The sequence below is a fragment of the Temnothorax longispinosus genome, chromosome 6 (assembly GCF_030848805.1).
Source record: "Temnothorax longispinosus isolate EJ_2023e chromosome 6, Tlon_JGU_v1, whole genome shotgun sequence".
Classification (NCBI taxonomy): domain Eukaryota; kingdom Metazoa; phylum Arthropoda; class Insecta; order Hymenoptera; family Formicidae; genus Temnothorax; species Temnothorax longispinosus.
This window is the reverse complement of record NC_092363.1, coordinates 15115726-15143591: the sequence shown is the minus strand read 5'-3', so window position 1 is coordinate 15143591 and position 27866 is coordinate 15115726. Positions and strand designations below refer to the sequence as shown.

General features: G+C 33.7%; 1 protein-coding gene and 1 long non-coding RNA gene across 8 annotated transcripts; one reads left to right on the top strand and one right to left on the bottom strand.

Annotated features, from left to right (window-relative positions):
* Positions 1–15: 15 nt before the first annotated feature.
* Positions 16–26342, top strand: LOC139815070 (uncharacterized). 6 transcript variants are annotated; one of them, XM_071781681.1, is made up of 9 exons: positions 16–156; positions 2525–2640; positions 2965–3358; positions 5875–5963; positions 10303–10431; positions 14685–15212; positions 21809–22336; positions 22516–22746; positions 25694–26342. In XM_071781681.1, the coding sequence occupies exons 3-9, from the start codon at positions 3097–3099 to the stop codon at positions 25847–25849; spliced, it is 1923 nt and encodes a 640-aa protein (XP_071637782.1). In that variant the 5' UTR covers positions 16–156; positions 2525–2640; positions 2965–3096; the 3' UTR covers positions 25850–26342. The 6 variants fall into 6 exon arrangements, with proteins under 6 accessions (XP_071637782.1, XP_071637780.1, XP_071637778.1 ...); XM_071781679.1 differs by having other exon boundaries at positions 17–156; positions 2504–2640; XM_071781682.1 differs by lacking the exon at positions 16–156 and adding an exon at positions 1497–2136.
* LOC139815076 (uncharacterized) lies at positions 26093–27654 on the bottom strand. 2 transcript variants are annotated; one of them, XR_011732662.1, is made up of 2 exons: positions 27083–27654; positions 26093–26303 (listed from the first exon to the last, which is right to left on the bottom strand). It is a non-coding gene; the product is annotated as an uncharacterized lncRNA (long non-coding RNA). The 2 variants fall into 2 exon arrangements; XR_011732663.1 differs by lacking the exon at positions 26093–26303 and adding an exon at positions 26436–26587.
* Positions 27655–27866: the final 212 nt, after the last annotated feature.

The following is a 27866-nucleotide window of genomic DNA, read 5'->3' as shown; positions in this document are numbered from 1 at the left end:
TACTTGTCGTAGTGTATTGACTTCAACGATCGCCGCGTTTACACTATGTTCGCAACTTTGAAGAACAAGATACGTGAGGAGATCGGCAGTGACGTGTCTACCGTCGTCAAGAATACTGGAAGTATACGCGGCATTAATTCCAGACACGTGTCCCAGGTAAATACAAAGTCACTGAATATCGTCAGTGCACATTTCAAGCTTTAAAGGCTGGTCTACAATACGTGGAGTAAGCCTGGAGTTAGGAGTAACAATCTTGGCATAAAATGCTTAAAACGATCTCGTCTAGAACGGTGAAGTAAGCGTAGAAATCACAATATAGGACTGTGTTCTAAAATACACTGCCAGCGCTGCAAAGAGTGACCGCAAAAACAGACCAAAAATAGCCTAATTCACCCTTGTCTTTTTTCACCCTTGAATTTAGACTTTTACTTGGTACTAAATGATAGTCTATAATGAGTCATGAATCCTCAGAAGGTTTCAGATTGAGCCGGCTTTGAAAAAAGAGAGGCGAGGGGACTCACTCTAATCAAGCACCCTGAAAGTGAGAGGCGAGAGGACTCACTCTAATCACATTTATACTAACATATATTCGCGTATACCTGTAAATAATCACATAACAGCGAACGAATACGTTTTTTGAACCTATTACTATATGTAAGTTTCCATTTCAACGTTTTAAAACAGCGAATACGCAACCAACTTTGACCCTCCATATTTTGAAAATAAAAAGCCGGCTCAATCTGAAACTTTCTGAGGATTCATGACTCATTGGCTGCATCCAGAAGCACGATCGCTCATTGAGCGCTCACAGGTAGCCGCTCAGTGAGCATTTTTGATGTACTGGATATATGCTCACAACAGTTTATTATACGCATTTATATGACTTATAAGTTATAGATATTTATTTGCATTTATAGTAGACATTACGTCTCTAAAGATCTGCGCAATTATTAATTTCTATTTTTACTACCTGCCACCTGTAAAAATATACAAATGCTTTATCTAAATGTTATTAGCTAGAGTAGAGATGTACCTATTCTATATTTCGCATGTTACATAATTATTAAAATTTGTAATTTTGTACAAATATAATTTTCTCTCTTTTGCAGTATATGTATAAGCGTATTATGTTTTTGTGCCGTCAAGTGTATTATGCTTTCTTTACTAAAAATTAGGAATTACATAAGAAATAAATTGTTTAAAAAAATATAATTACCATCAGAAAAGTGCGATATAAAAATTAAAAGTATGATAAAGAACAGATCACACGCACACACGCACGCCGCGCGCACGCAAGCACGGACACACACACACACACACACACACACAACTTTGTAGATTAGACTATATTTCAACAAATGTGTACATATAAAATAATGTTTAACTACTTAATATGTTAATTTTTTGATTATTTGCAAACAAGAATAACTTAACTTTCCAACTAAAAGATAAAAATTAACAACAGCACAAGAATAATATTAGTTATTAACTTTTAGGGATATTAAATTGGCGCGAAGATTGGAGAGAGAGCGTAAAGTGAGCTGAGTGAGCGATAGAAAACTACGCTCACGAAAGTGGCGAGCGCTCACCGTGAGCAGCTCAGAGAGCGTTTGTATCCAGTAGATATATCTAGGGGATATACTGAGCGCTCAATGAGCGCTCAGTGAGCGGTCATGCTTCTGGATGCACCCATATTGTAGATGACGCTTAAGGGGATCCTGCGGTGACAGGGGAACTTCCTCGATGCCGATATTCACTCCATTCGCGTTGCTTGCACTTTTTGCACTCAGCATCTTCGCTTTCTCTCTCTCCAACGGCCAAATATATATTTATCTCATTTTAAGTGCAAAAATGTTTGGGGATTTAAGCAACGCGAACAAACCTAATGTCAACCTTTCTAATTTTGTTTTCCCTATATCTGTCTTTGTCTAACGAAATGACATCTGTCCTTGTTTGATTGCTCGCCATCTCTCGCAAGATCCGGCAACTACTGCTGCTCTTTTTGTCATTCTGCATCCGTTATTGCATTACTAAAATAATTTTTCGATGGATCTTTTTTTGTACGCATTGAATCTCACTTCTACTTGCACGATATTATTCCTACATGTTTTCCCAAGGGCAGATGATAAACATTATGTATGTATAAACTGCAGAATTTTTGTTTTAAGCAAATATTGTCGTCAGGTGACAGCTGTATGTGCCCAAATAAGTAATATTTTTAATTTTTTGGTGTTTTTGATATAAAATCGCGTTTGTTACCCTAGATTTTTGCGCGGACTTTAATTCTGTAAAAGATTTTTGCAATTCTATAAAGCCAATTAAAAGATCTATCGAAAAACGATAATGTCAGTAAATCATACGGCCTCTTTATTATAGGTTATATGACACTTTTCTCAAAAAATGCTTTAATCTTATAAATTTTTTACGAATTTTAAGTCCAACAAAACACAAAATTCTTTTGGATTTTTAATTATGTACACCATTAATCCTTACGAATCTTAAGCAAGAAAAATCTTTTATCGAGGCATATATGGGACGAAGGCTGGATCGGACTCAAACCACGGACCTTGGTGTTGCTAATCATTTGCGAAAGCCCTGAGCCACGCATCATCCCAAATTGTTTTTCGTAATAAATTCCTTGTAGGTTTATAATATACTCATTTAGCATCATCAGTAACGAATTGATTATCAACTCAATAATGTAATATTACATTTTCTTTAATATAAGACTGCATTGTAAGATACAATGGTAATTGGCACGTTTAACATCATAAAGATGGAATTATAAAATTCAAAAAATTATTATTAGGCATAAATTTTGCCTGATGATTGAAAATGTCGATATATATTAATTTTTTATTTACTTGCTGTAAGAGAATGAACAAGGCAATCTTATTATACAAATTTTCTAATACCAATTTTTAGTACATTATATTAATACTATTATATACATTATTATTCCAGATAGGCTCTACAAGTAGTATTAGTGATTCTCAAATATCGTTAGATGGATCCAAAGAAGAAAATACAACATCTCCTTTACCGCCTATTTCTCCAAAAAGAGAGAACAGTTTTGAGCTTAAGCTCAATGATGGAATGCAATTATCTGTAAAAGATATAAAAAGGTTTGAAAATAGAGAAGACGAATGGAAAAAGCGTTTGGCAAAGAAGGAAACAGAGATATTGAAGAGGATGGAGAAGAAGGAGGAAGAATGGAAAGTCAGACTCTTGGAAAAAGAGAAAGAATGGAAAAAAGTTGTAGAGAAACAGGAGAAGGAAAAACGACTATTAGAGGAAGAGATAAAAAAAATAGAAATGGCAAAACAGTCGCTAGAACATGCTCTTAAAAATGCAGAAGGTACTTTTAGATAATCTAATTTTTAAGGCGATGCTGGAATCATCTGTTTTATCGTCAAAATATCTTTTTCGTGTACGCGCCATTGTTTATTGGGGTTCTATAGAATTATAAATCCTTTTCCAGGATTAAAGTATACACTCAAACGGAGAAGAGACGAGTCAACTTTATATTGAGACAGAAAAAATTATATACTTCTATAACTTTTTTCTTTCTCTTCCACGTGTATACCTACTTTAATCATGGAAAAGGATTTATAATTATATAGAATTAATAAAAAATAGCATGTACGTGAAAATTAGGTTCTGTAACTCCAGCATTGTCTTAAGACATTTTAAGAGTGAATTATCTGTTTATATTTTTTGATGGAAATAAGTTTAGAATGTTCCAAAATGTCGAGAAATCACATTAGTATGTGCGTGCGTGCGTGCGTGTGTGGATTTTTGTACATGCATCTATTTCTACAATTGTTTAGATACCGGGCTGAAATTTTGCACACAAATAGAGTATCATAGAAAATATGTTCTCCTCTAATTTTCTTAAAATTCATTAAATGTTATGGATGTTTGGAGGGTTTTCATTTTTCAGAAAAATGTGTTTTACGCTGTAATTTTCTCAATATTTGAGATATGGGTCTATTTTTAATTCTATTACATTCTTCAGTCTTTTCTACCCTTATTTCATATATAATTTTTTAAGATTTGGTTAATCAGTTCTTGAGTTACAGACGTTTGAAATTTCGGAGAATCCGTACATACATAGAAGCTTTATAAAGTTTGGTCTAATCAACCAAATTTTAAAGAATTATATATGAAATAGGGGTAGAAAAGACTGAAGAATATACCTAATAGAATTAAAAATAGACCGATATCTCAAATATTGAGAAAATCCAGACAATTAAGCCAATTAAGGAAATATTTTCTAATTTTATTAATAGAAGCAATTTTTATATATTTAAAAAATTATTTTAAAGTAGAAATGAAAAACTATTGTAATAGTATAACAAATATTAGTCGCAATAAAGATTATCACAATAAAAAAAGTGTGCAAGTAGAAACTTGCACATTGCTTTCTCATAGTTTTTTAAGTGTGCAAATACAAACTTGCACATTGCTTCCTTATAATTTTTAAGTGTACACATTATAAATTTGAACATTATTTTCTCACAACTTTCAAGTATGCAAATTATAAATTTGCACGTTGCTTAACCAACATTTTATTTCGCTCATAAAGGTTCCTCTATGGGGAAGCCAAATTAATAAATATATTTCTATTTAAATTTTGTAGTTATTCATAGAAATTTTTTCCGCCAGGGGCCAATAGACGTATAACAGAATCTGCTAACATAATCAGACAGCAGATTAGTGGCAGAAATCGAGCAGATTCTGCTGGAACTGTTCAGACTCTGCGCGATTTCTGCGGCCTATCTGCTCACATTGCCTGTCAGTAAGCTCTGTCTGCGAGATTTCTACTGTCAATCCTCTGTCTGATTATATTAGCAGTTTCTGCTGGCAGAACATAAGTTGAATACGGACGCAATTGATGTCAGTCTGCTGACATGTCTGATTAAATCTGTTACCAATCTGCCGACAGACTGCTGTCATTTTGCTTACCTACTGGGTACATATACGTGGTCTGTCTAAAAAATAATGAGACTGAATTTTTTTCAACAAATGATAACACTGTAAAAACGAGCGTGCAGTAGACCGAGAGCTCATTCATACTCTACCTTTAGTTAAAATTTTAATTTGATAACATTAACACATGTAATTTTACAATTATTTGTATAACTGGTATGTTTGAGTGACACGTCACGAAATTGGGAAAAACTCGATTAAAACTTTTAGAAAATCTTATTCAGTCTAATAAGATTGAATTGTGTTTTGAACCTGCATTTTCCATTAAAACATAATTTATACGCTCAAATCAGTTGTACTTTGTTGAACTGGAACTTATGCCAAATGTAATCGGAACCAATATAGAGATATTAAAACATATAGGACGGAATGTGAATATTTCTATCGAATTTGATTCCAAACCATAGAAACTTATTTATACTAATATTGGCATAAGTTCCAGTTCAACAAAATACAACCGATTTGAGAGTAATTATGTTTTAATGAAAAATATAGGTTCAAAAACTCAATTTAATCTTATTAGACCGAATAGGATTTTATAATCGAGCTTTTTCAGCATATATGACATATGTACTTATATAAAATCCTATATAAAATCAATAAATTTAAAATTTTTGACATGTTTAATATTTAATATAAAACAATGCCGAATTGTGTACTGTGATATGAAATAAAGAATATATTGAATGTCTGTGGTATAGATCAAAGTAATTTTTTTTGTTTGTAAAAATTTGCTTGCAACTCTGAAATAAATAGATTTTAGAGCAATAATTATTAAGATTTTTTTGTTTTGTTTGATGAAAAAACATGTTCTTAAAGTTTGATTATCTTTTTGATTATTTTTTATCAATATTCTGAATATTATCTTACTATTTTTTCTAGAATATAAAAAGAAGTTATACAGCTTTCAAGAAGATGCAGAACAACTGGAAGGTTTTCAAACACAGGAGATGGCAAAAGTTAAACATCTTGTACGTTTTATTTTAAGTAATAGTTAATACGTAAATTATAATTTCTCGTCCTTAGTCTGTTTGAGAGTTAAACAATTTATATTTGCATGGAATTTTTTATCATAAATGACAGTATAAAGAGTGAAATGACAAAAACGAAAGAGATTATTTCTCATGCAAAAATAAATTGAAATATAAAACTCTAGATATGGAATATATATATATATATATATATATATATGGGGCATTTTCCGTGAAATTAGACACCCCCCCTGTCCAAAAATTGGGGTCACCTAAAAAATTTTTTCGGGGCTCATTTTATAGCTACACATATGTAGTTTTAGTTGAGTTGTGACTTTTTGAAAAATCAACATGGCGGACCCCAATATGGTGGCCGAAGTCTGCGGGTAACGAGGTACGACAGATGAAATCGTTACTTGGAAGTTATAGACTGTCATAGAAAAATGTGTTAATGTGTTTATTTAGTAGTTAGCATTGAATCCATGGAAAAAATAAATTTTTAGTTTGTCCAAAACCAATATGGCGGCCAAATTATCCGTGAAATGCTAAAAAATAACTATTTCGTTCTTTAAAACGTACAAACTGCGTTCAATTTTCATGAAAATTTATATCATGATACATTTTAAGATGTTCCCTTACGGAAAGAAACTACAGCCAGTAAATATTACACTTGTGTAGTTACTACAGGACTCCCTGTAGTTATCACAGAAAGGAACACAATAATCTGTAGTTATTACACGCTGTAATTCCTTTAGTGCGTGAAATTCCTGTAATATGGAATACATGTCTAATCATGAAGTGTAAAATCCACTACACGTGTAATCCTCTATATGTGTAATATACTACACGTGTGGTAAGTGACTTGTGTAGTAGACTACACGTGTAATCCATTATATGTGTAATATACTACACGTATGGTAAGTGACTTGTGTAGTAGACTACACATGTAATCTACAAAATGTGTAATACACTACTACACGCGTGTATTAAACGTAATGCTACCAGTAATCCATGAAATTTGAAATAGCGAGCCTCATATATGGAGGGGTAAAAACAACAGTGGTGTAAGTCAAATTTTTAAAAATATTTTCTCATGCGCATAGATGCATATTATATATTGTACGCATTGCATCTATGCACACAAGAAAAGATTTTTAAAAATTTGAGTTACACCACTGTGGTTTTTACCCCTCCATATATAGTATACTTTTACTTCAATGCAGCTGTATATAAATTATTTCTATAAATATTGTTTGAAATTTATTAGATTTAATGTATCATTTTTTAACCACATTTTATTATTTTTTAATTTCATATTTTATAAGTAAATAAATATAAAAAAATATAAAGTATCAGTGTGTATACAGGGTATTCGCCATTTTGACATCATATAAATATATATTTTTCTTATATATATTATAATTATACACTACAGATTATTTTCCTATAATTCCACAGTGATATTACAGGCTATTATTATCCTGTAATATCGGCAAGATATTCACAAAAAAAATATTCTACTGATAAGTGGGGAAATTTGTTTCTTAAGATGATTTTTGAAAAATTATATATTTGCGCTGGTTATGACATATGTAGACTATATATAACACTTACATCAAATTAAGAAGTAGTCTACCACGTAAGGCAGTTGGCTCACGATCCAGAGGTCCCGAGTTCGAATCCCACCAAGGTAAGGTTTTTCAAATACAAGAAAATATTTATAATCATAGACTGCATCTTAAGAAACAAATTTAGTTATAAAATAGTAATAAAATTTCGAAAAAAATATTTTTTTTTATGCTGGGTGAATATCGGAAATCAGTGTCCTCTAGTATTAGGGGACTGCAATCTTAAGTTTAGTGTCTCATGGTTAGAGGATATTCCTCTAGATTTTAAAATATCTTCTTGAGACTGTATTTCAGAGGAAAATTCTCTAAAATCAAGCGGGAGCCACTAAATGACAGAATACAGGCTATTTTCCTGTAATATTTTCCTGTAATCCGAGCGTATAGTACGAAAATATTACAGTATATTACAATACTTCAGTCTGTAATTTCGTGTAATACTTTTATGTAGTTCCTGTAATATAATTTTCTGTAATCCGCTGTAGTTTCTTTCCGTAAGGGTTGATCATAAATTAACAATTGGGACGTTGTATTTGAATATAACGAAACCCAATATGGCGGCTGTATATTCGAAAAATGCTAAAAAATAATGACGTTGATATTCAAATCATACAGACTCGTTCTAATTATTATTAATTTGAGTGTTACGGTATTTTTTAATTGTTTTTTTTTATTTACTTTTTCAAATTTTTATGAATTTTTATTATTTTTTTATTTTTGACTATGATTTCGTTATTGCGGTGACAAAATTTGAACGTGGTTGATCAAATATGATTTTTCCAGTGAATACAGAATAATTTTTGAATAAGTAAGCATGCTTGTAGAGAGAGGCGAAAGTGGTCAATTTCACGCCAGGGCGGCCATAGCGAGCGGAAAGTAACCACTTTCCTCCCTAAGGAGGAAAGTAGCAACTTTCATCCTTGTTTAGCGGGTGGAAAGTGAGCACTTTCCGCCCGCTATGGCCGCCCTGGCGTAAAATTGACCACTCTCGCCCCTCTCTAGGCATGGAAAGTCGAATTTTCCGTGGAGGTGTTGTGAAAAGGGTTTTTCCCTAGGTGTCAAATCCATTTTTATGAATCCAGTTTTACAGAAGTCGAATTTTGAGTGAATCTGCTGAATTTCCAGTTATATTTACAATACAGAGTGAATCGGCCGTCATATTGGATCACCATCCTGGATTTCGATCGTCGCCATTTTGGATTTTGGTTCTTTGGGATCAGATTTGTCATATACAGTCTATGAACCACCCGCACAACCATTTTCAAGTGGATCCGGTCAATTGTCAGTAGTTTGCGGTGCGTAAATGCAGTTTCTGACCACCATATTGGATTACCATCCCAAATTTCGATTACCCAGCTACTGATTCGTGGTCAACCTACTATTAACTCTAACACAGGTCATTTTAGAGCTTTAATCACGATTTTTTTCGTTTTCTAATAATTTTATTGAAGCCGTTCATGGATTTCAGATGTTTTGGTCGCCATTTTGGTACCGCTACATTGAATTCTGTAAAGTTGCACACGGCTTTCGATAGCTCTTACCCATAGCTACCTCTAGGCGCAAGGTAGTTTTTCTGCGATGAAAACAATTATGGGCAGGCCGGTGGCCCGGTTGACAAATTTTGCCCCATATATATTTTCTTTTCAAAATTTATTATTTATTATAGGTATATATATTTTTCAAGATTTTTTATTTAAAAAATGAAAATTTAAAAGCAATTTTTCAATTTTTTAAATAACAAACAGTAAAGTATGACAAGATTATATTTTAAATTTCTTTTTATACAAGAAATTGTTTTTTAATTATACCTACCAAAATTTTTGCAAACTATATAATTTATATATATTATAGTAATTAATATATTTAATGCTATATATGTTATATTATACAGCTTATAGCACTCCCCGGGAAATTCTACCCCTGTTTTATATACAATTCTTTAAAATTCGATCAATTATTTCCTCAAAAATTTGTCAAACTTCTGATACCCGTTTCCAAAAAGATCGGTAACAAAAAATTATATACTTTATAGCACTCCCTGGGAAATTTAACCCCTACTTTATGTACAATTTTTTGAGATTCGGTCATTTGAAACCGGTTTCCAAAAAGATCGGTAACAAAAAATAGTAACACTTTATAGCACTCCCCGGGAAATTCTACCTCTACTTCATGTATAATTCTTTAAGATTCAATCAATTATTTCCCGAAAAATTGGAAAAATTAAAAAAAATCAGTTTTCAAAAAGATCGGTAACAAAAACTGTACACATCATGGCGCTCCCCGTAAAATTCTACCCCTACTTCATATACAATTCTTTAAGAATCGGTCAATAAATTCCCGAAAAATTGAAAAAATTTCGGAACCGGCTTCCAAAGAGATCGGTAACAAAAAATTATACACTTTATGGCACTCCCCGGAAAATTCCACCCCTGTTTTATATACAATTCTTTGAAATTTCGTCAATTATTTCCCGAAAAATTGAAGAAATTAAAAAAACCGGTTTCCAGAAGATCGGTAACGAAAAACTATACACCCTATAGCACTCCCCGGGAAATTCTACCCCTTTTTCATATACGTTTGGTAAAAATTCGGTCCATTGGTTTCCGAGATCATCGAACACAAACAATCAAACCAACAAACTCTGTCTCTTTATAATAATAGTATAGATTAATTGAAACAAATTAGATTATAAATTTATGATGATTTTTTTCTAGTTGTTGGCCAAAGAGCAGGAAGTAGAAGAAAAAACGCATCATTTAAAAGCTGCTACAGCAGAAATAGAAAATCTAAAGACAGAAGTTTCCCGACTTAGACGATACGAAGACGAGTTAAACAACATACAGGTGAGTAGACCGATTTTCTATTTATTCAAATTTACTTTTAATTATTATTTATGATTTATTAATTTTTTTCTTGAAAGATTTATTATTTTTTTATACTTTTGCTATTTGGATAATTAAATGGTATTATTTAGACAATTATTACATTGAGATTTATGTAATTATGTGAAATATCTAAATTTTATTTCTGTTAAAAAGATATTAATTAAAAAATAATTTTCGAAAATTTCTTTGTCACATTTAAATTAAATTGTATTATGTTAAAATAATATATTTTTGTATTTATATAATACATGCACATAATATTGTTGCGCTCACCGCGTCGCTCGTTCTCACACACACGCTCACACTCCCGACGCTCGCGGAAATAAGGAAACACTGCGGTGATTAAGGAGAACAAACTTAAGGTTTATTAAAGGCTCGCGATACAGAGGAGCGTGGACCACGTCCGCACGGTCCAGCAGCTCGAGACAAAATCTATCAGCTGTTTCATTAAATCAAAAAAATCAATAACTGGCTCGTTACTATAAGGACAGGCTACATTCGACTTTCCGTTGCACGCTTCAGCTCGGTGTCGGAAAGGTATACCGGGCGGCATGCACGCAACACTGCCCCCCTTCTTCAGATTGTCGTCCCGACAATCAGGGAGGCAGTTTGCTAACTAGGGAAGCCGCTGACTGGACGGTTTCCTGCTCTCCTCGTGCTGCTGCACCGAGTTACCGAGCTCCGTCCATCCCAGCCTCCACAACAGATCCTCTCCATTGTGCGATTCCAGGATACCGGAACGGCTTCCTGCCCTACCCTGGGCTGTTGCCACAGGTTACCGGGCGCCGTCCTCTTCTTGGTCCCAACCGCACTCCGGAGCTTCTTCTTCTCATAGAGCTGGCCAGACTCTACGACGAAGATCCTGCTTGACCCCTAATTTGTAGATGATGTCTAGCAAACTGATGGATGAGATCCAATCTGTTCCTTAAATTGGATATGTATTCTACCTCTCCGTCTTCCTCCCTTATTAACGAAGGAGGACTTCCTCTAAGAAGATCTAAAGGTAAACGTAAATCCTGTCCTAGATACATTTCCGCCGGAGTTACTCCAGTGGTTTCGTGTTTTGAAGAACGAAAAGCTAGTAGATACAAAGGAATCCATCGATCCCAATCTTTTTGACTTTCACAAATGAACTTTGCCAAATAATCTAAAATAGTACGATGCTGACGCTCGACCTGCCCATCTGATTGTGGATGGAGAGGGGTCGTACGAGTTTTTCTAATCCCCATCAGAGAGGTCATTTCTTGGAAAAGCCGGGACTCAAAGTTTCTCCCTTGGTCCGTATGCAACTCCAAAGGAACTCCGTGTCGAGAAAATACCTGATCTTGCCACTGTATTGGCTCTTTTATTTTTAAGAGGCATAGCTTCTGGCCATCTAGTAAAGCTATCGACTACCACCAGTAGATATCTATTTCCGTCTGTAGAAGTAGGCAAGGGACCTAAAATATCCACTTGTATTCTTTCAAAAGGAGCTCCTACATTGTAGATTTGCAAAGAAGATTTTCCTTTACCGATGGGACCTTTCCTAGCAACGCAAATCTTGCAGGTAGCGCACCATCTTTCTACATCCTTTTTACAAGTGGCCCAATAAAAACGTTTCCGAATCTTCTGTAACGTTTTATTAATGCCAAAATGTCCCCCAAAAGGTGAATTATGGGCCTCGTTCAGAATTCCTTGAATCCTTTGTTTAGGCGCGACAATCTGAAGAATGTTCTTCTGTAAATTTGGGAAGAGCCATTTCTTATATAAAACACCATCAATTATTGTCAACATCTCCCAATGAGTCCAATAAATTTTTAAAGAAAATTTTTGAACCGAAAAATTTGAAAAATTTCTGAACCGGTTTCCAAAAAAATCGGTAACAAAAAATTATACACTTTATAGCATTTCCCGAGAAATATTCTACCCCTACTTCATATACAATTCTTTAAGATTTGGTCAATTAATTCCCGAAAAATTGAAAAAATCGGTACCGGCTTCCAAAAAGATCGGTAACGAAAAATTATACACTTTATAGTACTCCCCGGAAAATTCTATCCTTGTTTGATCTATAAATCTTTAAGATTCGGTCAATTATTTCCCGAAAAATTGTAAAAATTTCTGATACCGATTTCCAGAAAATCGGTAACAAAAAACTATACACATCATGGCACTCCCCGGAAAATTCTACTCCTATTTCATACACTTTTGGTAAAAATTCGGTCCATTAACAAATGAGTAGTTCGCGGTCAGACAGACAGACAGAAGACGAACTGGTTTCCAGTGGCAATTAAACCCATCCTCAAAAAATTAATAAAATTTTTGAACCGAAAAATTGGAAAAATTTCTGAACCGTTTTTCAAAAAAATCGGTAACAAAAAATTATACACTTTATAGCATTTCCCGAGAAATATTCTACCCCTACTTCATATACAATTCTTTAAGATTTGGCCAATTAATTCCCGAAAAATTGAAAAAATCGGTACCGGCTTCCAAAAAGATCGGTAACGAAAAATTATACACTTTATAGTACTCCCCGGAAAATTCTATCCTTGTTTGATCTATAAATCTTTAAGATTCGGTCAATTATTTCCCGAAAAATTGTAAAAATTTCTGATACCGATTTCCAGAAAATCGGTAACAAAAAACTATACACTTTATGGCATTCCCCGGGAAATTCTACCCCTACTTCATATACTTTTGGTAAAAATTCGGTCCACTAACGAATGAGTAGTTCGCGGTCAGACATACAGACGACGGTACTTATATATATATATATATATATATATAAATTGTAAGCATCATTATACGATGCTTTACTGATATTTTACTTTTTCCACAGTTATAATTGAATTAAAAAATATTCATATGTGATTAAATAAGTGGTTGTTGATAGATGCTCAGAATTTACGCATTTCTTAAGCACGCTTGTTCGAAAAGGGACTTTATATTTGTATTAATGTTTTAATAATAATATTACGTCGCTTTTTGTTTTGTCACAGTTTGTCATATTTTTTTCTGCACCTTTTTTTTATCGACATGCCGCTCAAAACATGAATTCGTAACATATATGCATATTAGATACATGTGACTCTCGCTGTAGTGAAATCCGTTCAAATTGAGAATATGTGAGTTCCATAACTCTTAAATATAATGTCGAAACATATTTTCTTGTGATATTTTGATTTATTTTTTAATCACTATGATACGTTCAATCTCTTGATTAGAAAATTTCCAAATTGATTGGTTAAATCTTGCTGATGCGTCATTTTCGCATATTATTAAGAAGAAAAGAAACGGTTTCTTCTTGGTTCAAAGATAATGGTTATTTTGCGCGAGCTAGTCTCATTTTTGAGATACGTGGATACATATCTTCCGCGTACACTCAGAGTATCGCTAAACACAATGGATGACGTTCTCTTAGAGTTATGGAACAGCAACGTTGCTAAAAGTGATACTGAAAGTTCCGTGAACGCAACGCACGCATGAAGATTGGAAAACTTTGGTAAACGAGAGGGTCGGAGATCAGAGTTAGGCGGTTGTTTCCGCTAATTCGCTGCTACTACCGCTGATGCTAGAGGTACGTTTTAAAAGCTTTGCCGCTATTCCACTACACTAGAATGATCGTCCAATAGCCTCCATGCTTATGCCTGCTTTAACGTAAAGAAAATGTATATTGGAATACAAATTCTTCTATAAAAAATATTTTATTGCATAAAGACTAAAATACAACAACCTTGCTTGATAATAACGCACATATTATACATTTAACTGCGGCACTTTCAGATACAAATTTCTATTTTCTTTCTATTTTTATTTTGTTTCTTTTTTCTACATTATATCATTTTACATTTTTATAATATTTTAATGTATTATTTAGCTCTTTATTAAGTTAGTTTTATTGCTTTATGTGTGCAAGAAATGCGAAAAGATACATAATTCATGTTTTTAGCATGTATCTGAGCCATCTCCATTCTAATTTAAACAAATTCGAGAAGCTATTGAGCGAGCGGCAGTTTCATTCCATAAGTATTGTTCTTTGTCTACCTTTTCGTATTTCTGTTTCATTTTGGGTAATCTTCTCTTGCTACTAATTTATAAATATATGAAATTCGCGCCTTTATTGCTTTGACAAAGTTTACCAGAGGAAGGCTTTGTAATGAAATTAAGTTAAGTAAAGTCCTAATAAAAGCCCAACGAGCGACGCCAGGTAATTATATATACGTTTTCAGGATGAAATGGAGACGATGCGTCACTCCACGCAGCGAGAGAGAGCACAGCTTTCGTGCCAATTAGCGCAAACAGAAGAGGAGGTACGTCACTTGAAGGACAAGGTGTTCGTATTAGAGCAGAGGATCGCTCTCGAAACGAACGATCAAGTGACAGTCGATGAAAGAATAGCCGATCTGATGCGCGAGAGGACATTACTAGAGAGAAAGCTTGAAGAGGCGCATCTTCACCTCTCCGACATAAAAACCAGTTGGTCAGGCAAGATCTCCAGTCTCGAGACGCAGGTTGGCAGGCTTAGCAGACAAGCCGGCGAGGAAGGACTGGAACGCAGGCGGGTCGAACAGGAGAAAGAGAGGCTTAAACAGAGAATCAAGCAGCTAGAGACCGAGATAGAGGTGAACAACGTCGTCTTAGCAACGAAAGACGCCAAGCTTTTGCGCATGACAGAAGACATCGATGAGATGGCCATGGAACTAAAAGAGCTCCGGGCCAGCGTCGATGATGAGGTGGATGAATTTAAACGGCAAATTGTGAGTTACCGCGATATGTAGTGACGACACGAAGAATGTGCATGGGTTAGATTGTCTCCGAAAAGGAGGAGGGTCCCTAAGGCCTGTTTTCGGCACCTTTTCAAAATTGGGCCAAAATGGCTGGAATCACTTCCTTATACCCTTGGAAGTAATATTTAGTCAATTCCAGCCTAAACGGAAGTATTTAGAATGTATATTTCAAGTATACATGATGCATCAGCGCGCCCGTATCAAGCATTTTTTGGAAAACTAAGCGTTATTGAGAAAAATGTTTCAGATAAAAGTTGTATGGTTTCAAGGGGGACATAAGATGGTGTCATTGGTTTGACCTTGGATAGTCATTTCATCAGACTCACCTTAACCAAGCACCCCAAAAGGTGAGAGGCAAGGGGACTCACCTTAATCAAGCACCCCAAAAGGTGAGAGGCAAGGGGACTTACCTTAACCAAGCACCCCAAAAGGTGAGAGGCAAGGGGACTCACCTTAACCAAGCACCCCAAAAGGTGAGAGGCAAGGGGACTCACCTTAATCAAGCACCCCAAAAGGTGAGAGGCAAGGGGACTCACCTTAATCAAGCACCCCAAAAGGTGAGAGGCAAGGGGACTCACTTTTTTAATCTAGCACCCCAAAAAGTGACAGGCAAGGGGACTCACGTAAATCCAACACCCCACTCTACGTGGCTTCTTAAAGGAAGATTACGTTTACGATTTTACTGTTCACGTGTGGAGAATCAACAAGAATGAATAATATGATTTCAATCTCGGATCTCCTTAAGTAACGTTTCTACAAATCTATCTGTAAGAAGCCTCATAACTCGCAAAGTACTTAATGAAAAATGACTTAGTTATGAGTGTTTTGGAAAGCTCTCGAAATAAGCTACAATTAAAGATATGTAAAAAAATAGGGGGTTCTATATAAAATATGGAAATCGACATTCACGTGACCTTCAAATGACTATCCAAGGTCAAACCAATGACACCATCTTATGTCCCCCTTGAAACCATACAACTTTTATCTGAAACATTTTTCTCAAAAACGCTTAGTTTTCCAAAAAAATGCTTGATACGGGCGCGCTGATGCACCATGTATACTTGAAGTATACACTCTAAATACTTCCGTTTAGGCTGGAATTGACTAAATATTACTTCCAAGGGTATAAGGAAGTGATTCCAGCCATTTTGGTCCAATTTTGAAGGGGTGCCGAAAACAGGCCTTAGGGACCCTCCTCCTTTTTTCCTAATTCCGATTCCAGAAAGACTTGTTTCTAGAATTGGAATAGAGAGAGATCGTCAAACAAACGATCACAATTCACAATACTGAATTGTCTGTAATATGTAAAACTCACTGTTGGCCTGAAGAATACAATCCATTTTCATTGTTATATTCCAACCTCAAAGTGCAACAATTGTACGATATAGCATATAATTTTTTATTTTGATCAAAAACTATAGTATAATACATTGATGTCTAGAAAAATCCTTCATCGACTGATTGTTTTCATTGGTTTTAATATCGGGAGAAAGAAAAAGACATATGCACGTTAGCTATATTTTTAATGTGCATTTATCGACAATAGATTTAGCAACTTTAAGCGTTTTTTAATCTTTATTACAATTTGCAATATCTTAATTCTTCTTTAATATATGTCGTTGGTTATCCCATTAAATTGTATAAGTTAATAAATCTTATTTTCTTTTACAGAAGAAATGCATTTAGATAGTTTTTTGCAATATATTTTTCTTGTTAAAAGTTTTCCTAACTATTCATATCTTTTAAGTTTATGATCAATCGAAGTCAGCGAATATAATGGTCTAAAATAATTATAGCACGGTAGATGTCACTTAATATATATAATATAAATATACTATATGTATTAGCTCTTGGTTATTTATAATTATTCTTTTTCCTAGAGCTGGTTTAATATCGATATATATATGCAAACATATTATACATATATACTGTGCCATTATTGACTTTCAAATTTCCATTATCATTTTTAGTAGGACAAAATAATTTTAATCACATATAACTTTCAATTTGAGTATATAATGTCTATACATATATATTTTTTTATATGGAGAGAATGCACAAATGTTGACATTCAATTAATGATGTTATATCATTTTTACATTGTTTTATTTTAATATAACTAATTTTATATTAAACGTTCCTATATTATACAGAGTGCCCCAAAATTCCCACATGTGGAGTACAATACATAAATCTTTATGCTAAAAGAAGCAATCTTTTTTCTTTAGCAAAATTACATCCGACGAGTAGTTTTTGCAGCAGAGCAGAATACAAATGAGCGCTCTTGTCTATGTGGGGCTCAGAGCGCCGGCGCACGCTCTTCACTCACTTGTATGTACCTAGTTCTTGACCTTTTTCATATTGTATTGCTTAAAATATGATAAGAGTTAACAAAATAAATGAAAAATATGTGAAAATTTTCAAAATATCAATACAGCTGTTACTAAGATTTTATATAATTATGTAATTATTATAATATTTTAAAAATCAATATTTTTTAACAAATCTTTTACTTTATCTTTAATCCTGTTACGAAATAGACCAGTTTTTCGACAAGTGTTATGTAATCACTTAATTAGTAAACTATTCCTTAAGTTTATAGTGATACTATTTAACTATCGTAATTGTGTAATTAGAATAATGGAACGTTCACAAAATAATATTACTATTTTTCTTTTTCTTTATTGTCAGGTACTCGAAATCAGACTATTGTGTTATTCATTTATTACGTAAAGAATAAAATCAATATTTATTTTGTTAACTTTTATATTTTAAGCAATGCAATACAGAAAAAGGTCAAGGACTAGGTACAAGCAAATGAGGAACGTGTGTTGGCTCTAAACGCCACATAGACAAAAGCACTCATTCGTTAACTGTATCCTGCTCTGCTGCAAAAATTACTTGTCCGACGTAATTTTGCTAAAGGAAAAAGGCTGCTTCTTTTAGCATAAAGATTTATGTATTGTACTCCACATGCGGGAAGTTTGGGACGCTGTGTTTATATACAGGATGCATAAAAAGTATGGGAACTCCTAAATATTTCGGAAACTACACATTTTAGAAAAAAATGTTTTAGACAAAAGTTGCAGAGTTTAAAAAGATCTATTTACTGACCATATTAGAGTTAGATCTTGTCAAGGTAAAGTCATCAAAAAGTGAATACTTTAGATATTTCATATTTTATATTAAAAATATTATGACAAAATTTAAAATATTTCAGGAAATTCTTAACAAAAGAGAGCTTTGTTATGGTATTATAATATATTTTGGAAATGTCTCGACACCAAAAGCTGCAAGAATATGCAATAAAAAATAGGGGTCCAATTTAAAAAATTCAAAGTAACTTTGACTTGATCTTAACGACGCCACTTAAGATCAAACTAATATGATCTAGTCTAAATAGATCTCCTTAAACTCTACAACTTTTATCTAAAACATTTTTTTCGAAAATGCGTAGTTTACGAGGGGTTTTTAGGGGTAGATAGGGGTTTCCATATTATTTGTACACCCTGTATACATATATAAAATCTTAATTATTCAATATATCTAATTTTATATTGTTGAAAGCGATTAAAATAAAAATCTTATACACATCACTATTTCTACATAATTAAAATATATCAAATTGAACGCTTGTAATATTTCATGCGCGCATTTGTGCCATTATACTATATAAATTTGATAAGAAATAGAATGCGTCTTATCTCGCACCTTACAATTAGTATTACATGCGAAAACTATATTGATGTATTATTGCATGCTATTCTGAAGTTTAATACTTCTTGCTTGACGCACATTTTAATCTGTAGAGCACGCGCCTTTATTATAAATCCTTTAGTTTTGCTTTTACGATATTGTTATTTGAAGCATGTTAAGAATTAGGTACTCGAATGCGTTTTAGAAAGATGAATATTAAAAAATGTATAAGCCGTTTATGCAACCGATACTCATCAGTATCGAGAATAATATATCTCTCTTATATTGTTATGCCGAGAGAGAGAGAGAGAGAGAGAGAGAGAGAGAAAGCAGAGAGAGAGAGAGAGAGAGAGAGAGAGAGAGAGTGAGTGAGTTAGAGTGCGCTCGCCTGCGTGCAAACTATGTACGTTTTATTTAATGAAATAAAAAAGAAACACATATATTTTCTTTTACTTCTCACCTACTTTTTATTCTTTTTTATCACTTTTTGTTCCTGAGCGATCCCATTACAATTTCACAGAATTTAAAAGAACGTTATTTCGAGATTTTTGTACAAGTGAGGAAATTCAATTTTGAGATAAAAATTTATTTTTTTACACACACACGCACACACGTTTACACACGCACGCACACAAGCACGCACGCGCAAGCACACACACACACACACACACACACACACACACACACACACACACGAACGCGCGCGTACACATACATAAAACATCCGCATTCGGTTCTCTGAACTTATTTTTGCAGTATTTTCTATTACATCGATAAATGTTACTTGAGCAGTTAATAAATAAAGATATTCTCAAATTTTAGAAACATAGATATGTAGTATTTATAAAAATAAAAAAGTTTTACTAAACAATTGAAAAATTATTTATGTCAGCGTTATAAATCACAACTTTTATAAACAAATATAAAATAGTTTTATTTCTCTTTTTTTTACAGCAATACATCCATTTATTTCAAAATTTCAATTCAACATGCTCTTTTCATTGGAGGTCGAAAAAAGATTCAAAGATGATTCTGTTCAAATTTTCAATTTTTGTTACGTTAATAATAGTTCGTAATTCTCTGTGTTAATTCAGCCAAGAAATCAACTAATGGTGACATATATCAGATGCTTCAATATCGCTATTTAGCAAAAGTCTAATTGTAAGAATTAGATCCAGTGAACAAAGTAGCTAGTATGTAATTAAACTGTAATAGTCTTATTCACCTTTCATGAATATAATTATGCAAATATTATCTAAAGGCCTCCGCATAATAAAAAATATAAGAAACAAGGAACAGATATTAGCGATTAGGACTAAGGAATCAGGAATAAAGCTGCGGTGTAACATTGATACACGGCTTCCAATAGGTAAAAATCTATTGCCTGTGTTATTCCCTGTTTTGTTGCCTGTGTTTTTCATTGTGCATCCAGTTTTATTCCTGATTTATTGTGCGGGGGCCTTAAGAACCAGCAAGAAAATACACGAAAGCATCATAATACATAAAAACAGTCATACAATTTGATTATGAAACGGACGTCGAATCACGTGTTGTGCCAGTGGATATACTGAGTGGGCCTTGAAGCAAAGCTACTCTAACATAAGGTTTTTTTTACTTTCGTCATTTTGATATTGGCTTATTTGCCACGTCAATTAATGAGAAATGTCCTCGCTTTGTCTCCTGACTTCCATATCCTCTGGCATACGAGACTGATGCGTTTTCTCTTGTCTGCAGCAGAATTTATTTCTTTGCACTCCCTCCTTTTATTTTGATTCAGAAAGTTATACGGAAAATTATCACTATCAGAGTAGAGGGGGTTGTGTTCGACCCTTGATTCTTCTTCTTTCCTCTTATTGGTCGGGCAGTGCTTCGTCCATCGAGCATCAACTCGTGGTAGGATAATTGGAGGTCTTGAAGTTCCCGCTAGTTGGCGCTTATACTTAGAGGTTCCCCTTTTTCAAAAAGAAGCAAAGGGATCGGATTAATCATAGCTTCGGATTAACTAGTAAGGCTTGAGGATCGCAGGGTACAGTGATATTATTTTTAGACATTTTTGAGAGAAGGAGACTTCTAAAGGAGGATAGGAGGGGGCATTACCACAGAACATGGAAACTGTCTTGTTCTGGGTGACCACATCTTTTGCCTTTCACATAGGCTTGTGCGCTAAGAAAATTTTGCGTTTTTTTTTTTCAAAAAATACTCGTTGGCTATTTCATAAAAGTCCGTAAATGGAACCGGCTCCAAAGTCTTCACACCCCATGATATGGCACTCTTATTGTTAGCTAGTCTGTCCATGGTTTCATTACCGAGGATTCCCGTGTGGGCAGGTATCCATACTATAGTATTATTAAAACCTTTATCCCAGGCAGCGTTGTTTAATTTTATATATATATATATACAGCATATGTATATATACAGGGTGCCCCTGAATTCTTGGTACTTTTCTCATATTTAGATAGAGCGAGCCAAACTGAGTCGAAAAGTCATGTACCATTTTGCAATTTTCGCAATAGTTGACGAGTTATTAATGCCACATTTTCGTACAAAATAAAATAAAATAATAAATTATACGCGCTTTAAGGTTTCGGTAGGCCCCCTGGAGATTTCGCGGTCGCTCTCCTGGTTTGCCCGTGGGCGCGAACCCGCGCCTTGTGACGGCGGCGGAGCGCTGCCACACGCGGCGAACCGTCACGTCACTATATATATATATATATATATATATATATATATATATATATATATATATATATATATATATACACATTACTTCATTAATTGAGTACAAATGTAAATGTAAAATATGATTAAATTGCATTAAATGTTAATTAGAGCAAATTTTTGTATTTGTATTTGTATTTGTATTTTCCTAGGAATCCTCCTCGAAACAGATTACTCAACTAAAATCAGATCTTGAAAATGTGACGAGTAAATTGACTGTGGCTACCAACGATTTAGCAAATCTTCAAATGTCCTTGGAAAAGGAGCAATCAAGTAATTCCTCCTTATGTCTGGAACTGGCACATCTACGAGAATTTCTTGAATCTGAACGAGCGGCAGTAACCGAGTTGAGAGTTTTTCTCGAAAAGGAAAGAGACGAGAAGGACTCCGCCTTACTACGGAATGCCCAGATGTCACAAGACATAGAAATTGTGAAACAAGAAAATCGGCAACACAAGATCGAGAACATGGAATTGCAGAGCAAAGTGGAGAATCTGGGGGATGATTTAATGGGTAAGGTGAAAGAAGCAAAACAGATGATAATCACATTAAAAGAATTTGAGCAAAAAGTCATGAAGTTAGAAGAAGCAGAACGTACAAGAGAAAAATTGGAAGGAAATGAAAAAATACTAAAAAGCAGCTTGTTAGATCTAGAAGAACAAATAAGCGAAAAGAATAAGGTAAATGGTCACAACTTATAGAGTATGGTACATATTGAACATTTAATAACATTTAAGTCTATAAACATTCGATTCTAATCGCAATAATATTTATCTGTTACCTATCTGAAATATTCATATCAACTATTTTAAATAAATAATGCAGTTTAATTCTTTTTAATTTGTTTTCTTCTTCGCAGACAATTAAAATTTTACAACAACGATTAACTGACATGAAGAAAACGCTTCAACGTGAGTTAAAGATTCCATCCTCTTCGTTAGATAACGATGCTAACGCTTCTGCTGCTATTCTCAATCCAAGTTCATCCCAAACTGTCACTGCCAGACATAATAATTCCAGGGAGGATGACGTTAATTTTAAATACTTGAAACACGTTCTTATAAAATTTCTCACTAGCAGAGAATATGAGGTACACATTTATTCTGATGTAACTTATATACAGGGTGTTGAAAAAAGGTGGTACTAAATTTTAGGAGTATGTAGTACTCATGAAAACAGATCGAAAAGTCTTAATAAACATTACTCCATAAACCATTGATTTCTGTAGCATTTTATACATCAGATGTTCGATGTGCCCTCCGTTCATTTCAACACACAATTTGGCACTTTCTCATTGAAGATTAGATACATTCAAAAATTCCAGGTATTTCGTATTATTTGTTGACAAGAGTTTTCAATTTTCTGTATCAGTTCATCTAATGTGTCAACTAATGTGGTGTACTATGGTCTACAGATGTCCCTAAATAAAAGTCTAAGGGTGCAGTCCCATTACGCATGGATCGGAATAACGGATCGGATTTTTCACTAGAATTGAGCGGTCCGTTCCTGTTCCGTTGCATAATAATTTCCTCTACCAGTCTCATATAGCAAAAACGGATCGGAATGTCGCTTCGGTCGCAGGTAAATGTGCTTGATTCTTCGATATTTCGTTATTTTGATGCGACTGAAGCAATAACATATATATAATTTGTGCAATTATCTTGCCGATAATATTGTTGCGAGTACTCTGAAATACTGAATTTTAAGAGTGAAATATATTTTGTAACCAGATTCCGTTCCGTTTTTGCTACATGGGACTGGTAGAGGAAATTATTACGGAACGGAACAGGAACGGACCGCTCAATTCTAGTGAGAAATCCGATCCGTCATTCCGATCCGTGCTTAATGGGACTGCACCCTAACGGATTTAAATCTGGTGAGCGAGGTGGCCATGCAAATGGATTATCCACTTTTCTTGAAAACAATTGCTTAAATGTTATCTAACAATCATAAGGAAATGCGCAGGGGCATTATCATGAATCACATTTGTTGTCTACGTAGAAGAGGAATATTGTCGAAAAGTTCGACGATGTTCATTATTCGTCAAACTTAGAAACTCGTGAAGGACGAGTGTATGAGCGGTCTTGTGTATATACGTTATGCAAGGCATACTCGTGAAGCAAACAGAGAACACTGCATCGAATGGTTATAACTCGGAAATAAATGATTTTTGGAGTAATGTTTATTAAGGCATTTCGGTTTGTTTTTACGAATACTACATACTGTTAAAATTTGGTACCATCTTTTTTGAACTGACTCTGTATATAAGGGTGTATCAGACCATCCGTCCCACCCGATTTTTTATAAACGCGAGATAAGAGGAAATTGGGGAGAAATTATGAGCTCCATATTCTATTCAAAGAATCGAATGAAAGTATTTTTCCGAAACTGACCAGAAGTAATGGCTACTGTGGTCAACTTATTTAAAATTTTTAATGGAAACCTGTGTCGTGTAGGGTATTATTAGATAGATCTTGAAAAAAGATACATCTTTTATTTGAACATAATCATGATATTATCCAACCGTTGAGAAGAAACGATTCGAAAACTGAATGGTGATGATGATGCAATAAATAACGAAGTTTCGAATCTGAAACGAGTACTATTATTTTTATTAAGCCTTACAAATGTTCAATGTGCCTTCCGTCTTAATCTAAACAAAGATGGATTCTGTCTCTCATGTTATATATCTATGACTCGAAGGACTTCTGCATCACTTAGTGATCGGCATGCTTCCCGAATATTATACTCCCCAAAATCTTCGAAAAAATAAAGACGGAAGGCATATTGAACATTTGTAAAGCTTAATAAAAGTAATATTTCCCGTTTCGGATACAAAACTTCGTTATTGTTACGACACCGTCACCATTCAGTTTTCCAGTCGTTCCTCCTCAACAGTTAAGGAGGAACTTATCGCGGTTATGTTTAAATTTTTTTTTTTTTTTTCCAAAATTTATTTAACGATACCCTACATATGTTTCCATTAAAAATTTTAAATTTGACACACAGTAACCACTACTTCCGGTCATTTCCGGAAAACAAAAATATCTTTATAGGATATGGAGCTTATTAACATTTCTCCTCAATTTCCTCTCACCTCGCGTTTACGAAAAAATCGGATGGGACGAGTGATCTGATACACCCTGTGTATATTTTTATATATGTATAATTTATATATGTATATTTTTATATAATGTATAGCTATATTTAATTTGAAGTCAATATAAGTCTAAAACGCGAATGTACAAATTTTGCTCAATTTTTTTAATTTAAAGGAGCATTAAGGCTATTTTGTCACATGACAGAGGAGTCTTTGTTCTAAAAGTAGATCACTCTATTTTGTACAACACTCTGTTTCCACGTGCAGTATTGTTTTATTTGCAAGTATAATAAATATATTCGCGATTTTTTAGAATAGCTAATTTCTATGGATTAAGGTCTTCTTCACCCAATGGTAAAAAATGAACTAAACGAAACTGTCAGACTCTTTTTTTTATTAAGAGCATTTCAACTATCTTTTGCAAGCTGTCTTTTTCATATAGCTATTACGGTGTTTAACATTTTTTTATTCTTTGTTGTACTAATCCAAATTTTGTTATATTTTTGTATGATCAGAATTACTATATAATTTTTTATATAATGAAAGGATATGCATGGTTGAGCAATTCTGTCGTCAGTAATTCAAATATCATCCGAATGGGGACATTGGAGTAGTATGATCTTAGCAAGCACTAAAAAGGAAGGAGTTCTTGCAGTTTTGTTCAAATTTTTTTTTTAGTCATTGACTAAAGAACCTTAATAAAGATCGAAACCAGTATATAACATCAACTAAACAGTTTTTCTGGATGCATAAAAAGTTAAATCAAAGACTGTCAGAAATGTATTAAAAAAGAATAATTATTATATTATTACAAGTATATCCACACTTTAGGCTCATTAGCCTTGAATTTAATTTTTGTGATCTATCTATTGACGAGCCAATATTTTCTATCTCATTAATTTTATTTATTTAAGTGTAATTATACATTTTTTTTCAGGCTCTCCATTTAACAAGGGCAGTGGCAACATTGTTACACTTTTCACCAGAGGAGGAACGTCTACTTCAGGAAACTTTAGAATGGAAAATGTCATGGTTCGGTACTAGGCCTAACTTAGGATTTGGACAAACTGCCAAGGCAATACCACCCAGTTGATAATTATAAGATGTTTCGTACTTCACGGAACGCACTGGAACAAAATTTTTGTTTCAAATCTAGTTGATTTATATACAGAGATAGTCACACAACTGATCCAAAGGACATATAAAACAATTAGAAAAGTTATGTAAAGAGTTATAAATAGTGATTTTACATTTGCATACACATAATAAATTAATTGCGACATGCTCAAAGATCACAATGAAATCTTATTGCGATAAAAAATAACTTTGTGAGAGATTTGATAATGTCTTATAAGTATATATCACTGAAAATTATTGAACCATTTTAAGGACTTATCATGTGCTACAGTTTGAAGTATCATTGAAGTGCAATTTGAAGTGTTTATTAAACAGACACTTACGGACAATATTATGATATCCAACATTGTGTGCATACTTGGGTCATGATATACGCCATTTTTATATGGAATCGATTAATTTGTAATACACTGTTTTTGTTAAGAATAAAATAATTTATGTGCGCGCAATTGATCATACAGCAGCAATGTAATCTTAAGGGGTTAGTCTACCCTGGAGAATTAGGAATTAATTTCAGACAAAATATCGGTGATGCATGAATGATTTTTTTTTTTCCCATTATTTTTATTAGGGTTTCAAGAACATGTACAAATTTTTTGGTGTAAAAAAATTTCAAAATGGCGATGGGGCACTCCTTCGCGCGCAACTATATCTTTTTAGACGATGTACATATGGTTTCTGAAATGTGGATGGTCTGAAACAAAAAAATAAAATATGGTCATTAACTATATTGTATTGTCTTCGGAATGACGGACGATTTTATCATTATAATATTTTGTTCAATAATTATTAATAATAATAACATGTAATTTGGGTCCAAAAATGCAGCGAAAAATTCAGGAATTTTTTTCTTGACGCCAAAAACGAGGAGAGAAAAAAGCTCCGACATTCCGAAGACAATACAATATAGTTAATGACTATTTTATTTTTTTGTTTCAGACTACCCACATTTCAGAAACCATATACACCGTCTGACCACCTCTAAATAGTTGCGCGCGAAGGAGTGCCTCATCGCCATTTTGAAATTTTTTTACACCAAAAAATTTGTACATGTTCTTGAAACCCTAATAAAGATAATGAAAAAAAAATCATTTATGTATCACCGATATTTTGTCTGAAATTAATTCCTGAAAATTCGCCTGTTTTTTTGCTCTCCAGGGTAGACTAAGCGCTTATGAGCGTTACTTACGTCGTTCGCTTTGGCGTTGTAAGCGCTTACGGATCGACTAATGACGTCATCGTTGACGTCATAACTTCTGCTGACAAACGCTTATTTCTGCAAGGTAGGGCAGTGTGAGCGTGATCAAGCGTAAGCGCTTACGTTCATTTCGGAACGCATTGTTAGCGAATTACATATCAACAAACATGTCGTCAAATCGAATTATAGACGGAAAAATTGTAGCGATATTCCAATTTCTAGCATTTAACGCAGTGGCTTTTCCTACATTGAATTTCTTACAAATGGATCTGTATACATAATTTAAATATTAAGCAAGGACAAATTATATGCATACACAAATATAAATTAAAAATTGAATAAACGAAATATAGGCTCTCCTGAATAAATCAAATAAAGGGAAGTGAGAGAGGCAATCAGAGCCACGCGCGGTAATTAATGCGCAATCAAAATAAGTCAATAATAAAATATATTAGTTAATACAAATTCGGACGTTTCGACACATTTTGTGTCATCTTCAGCGTAAAAATGAAAATAATACATGAAAATTTCAGACGATAAATTACAGTCAATCGCGATAAAATAAGTCAATCAGTAGTAAAGCGCAGTCAAATCAATAAAATAAAATTTATACGAATGTTCGATAGTTTGTCAGGATATGCAAATGGATATGCTCCGAATCGATCGCACCTTCGACGTTTACTCTCAGGTTGGAAGACCAGGCCAGGTAGAAAGGAGAGATTTGATTGTCCTTTCTAAACCGTGAATCGGAGTCGCAATATGTTAAAAAACGCAA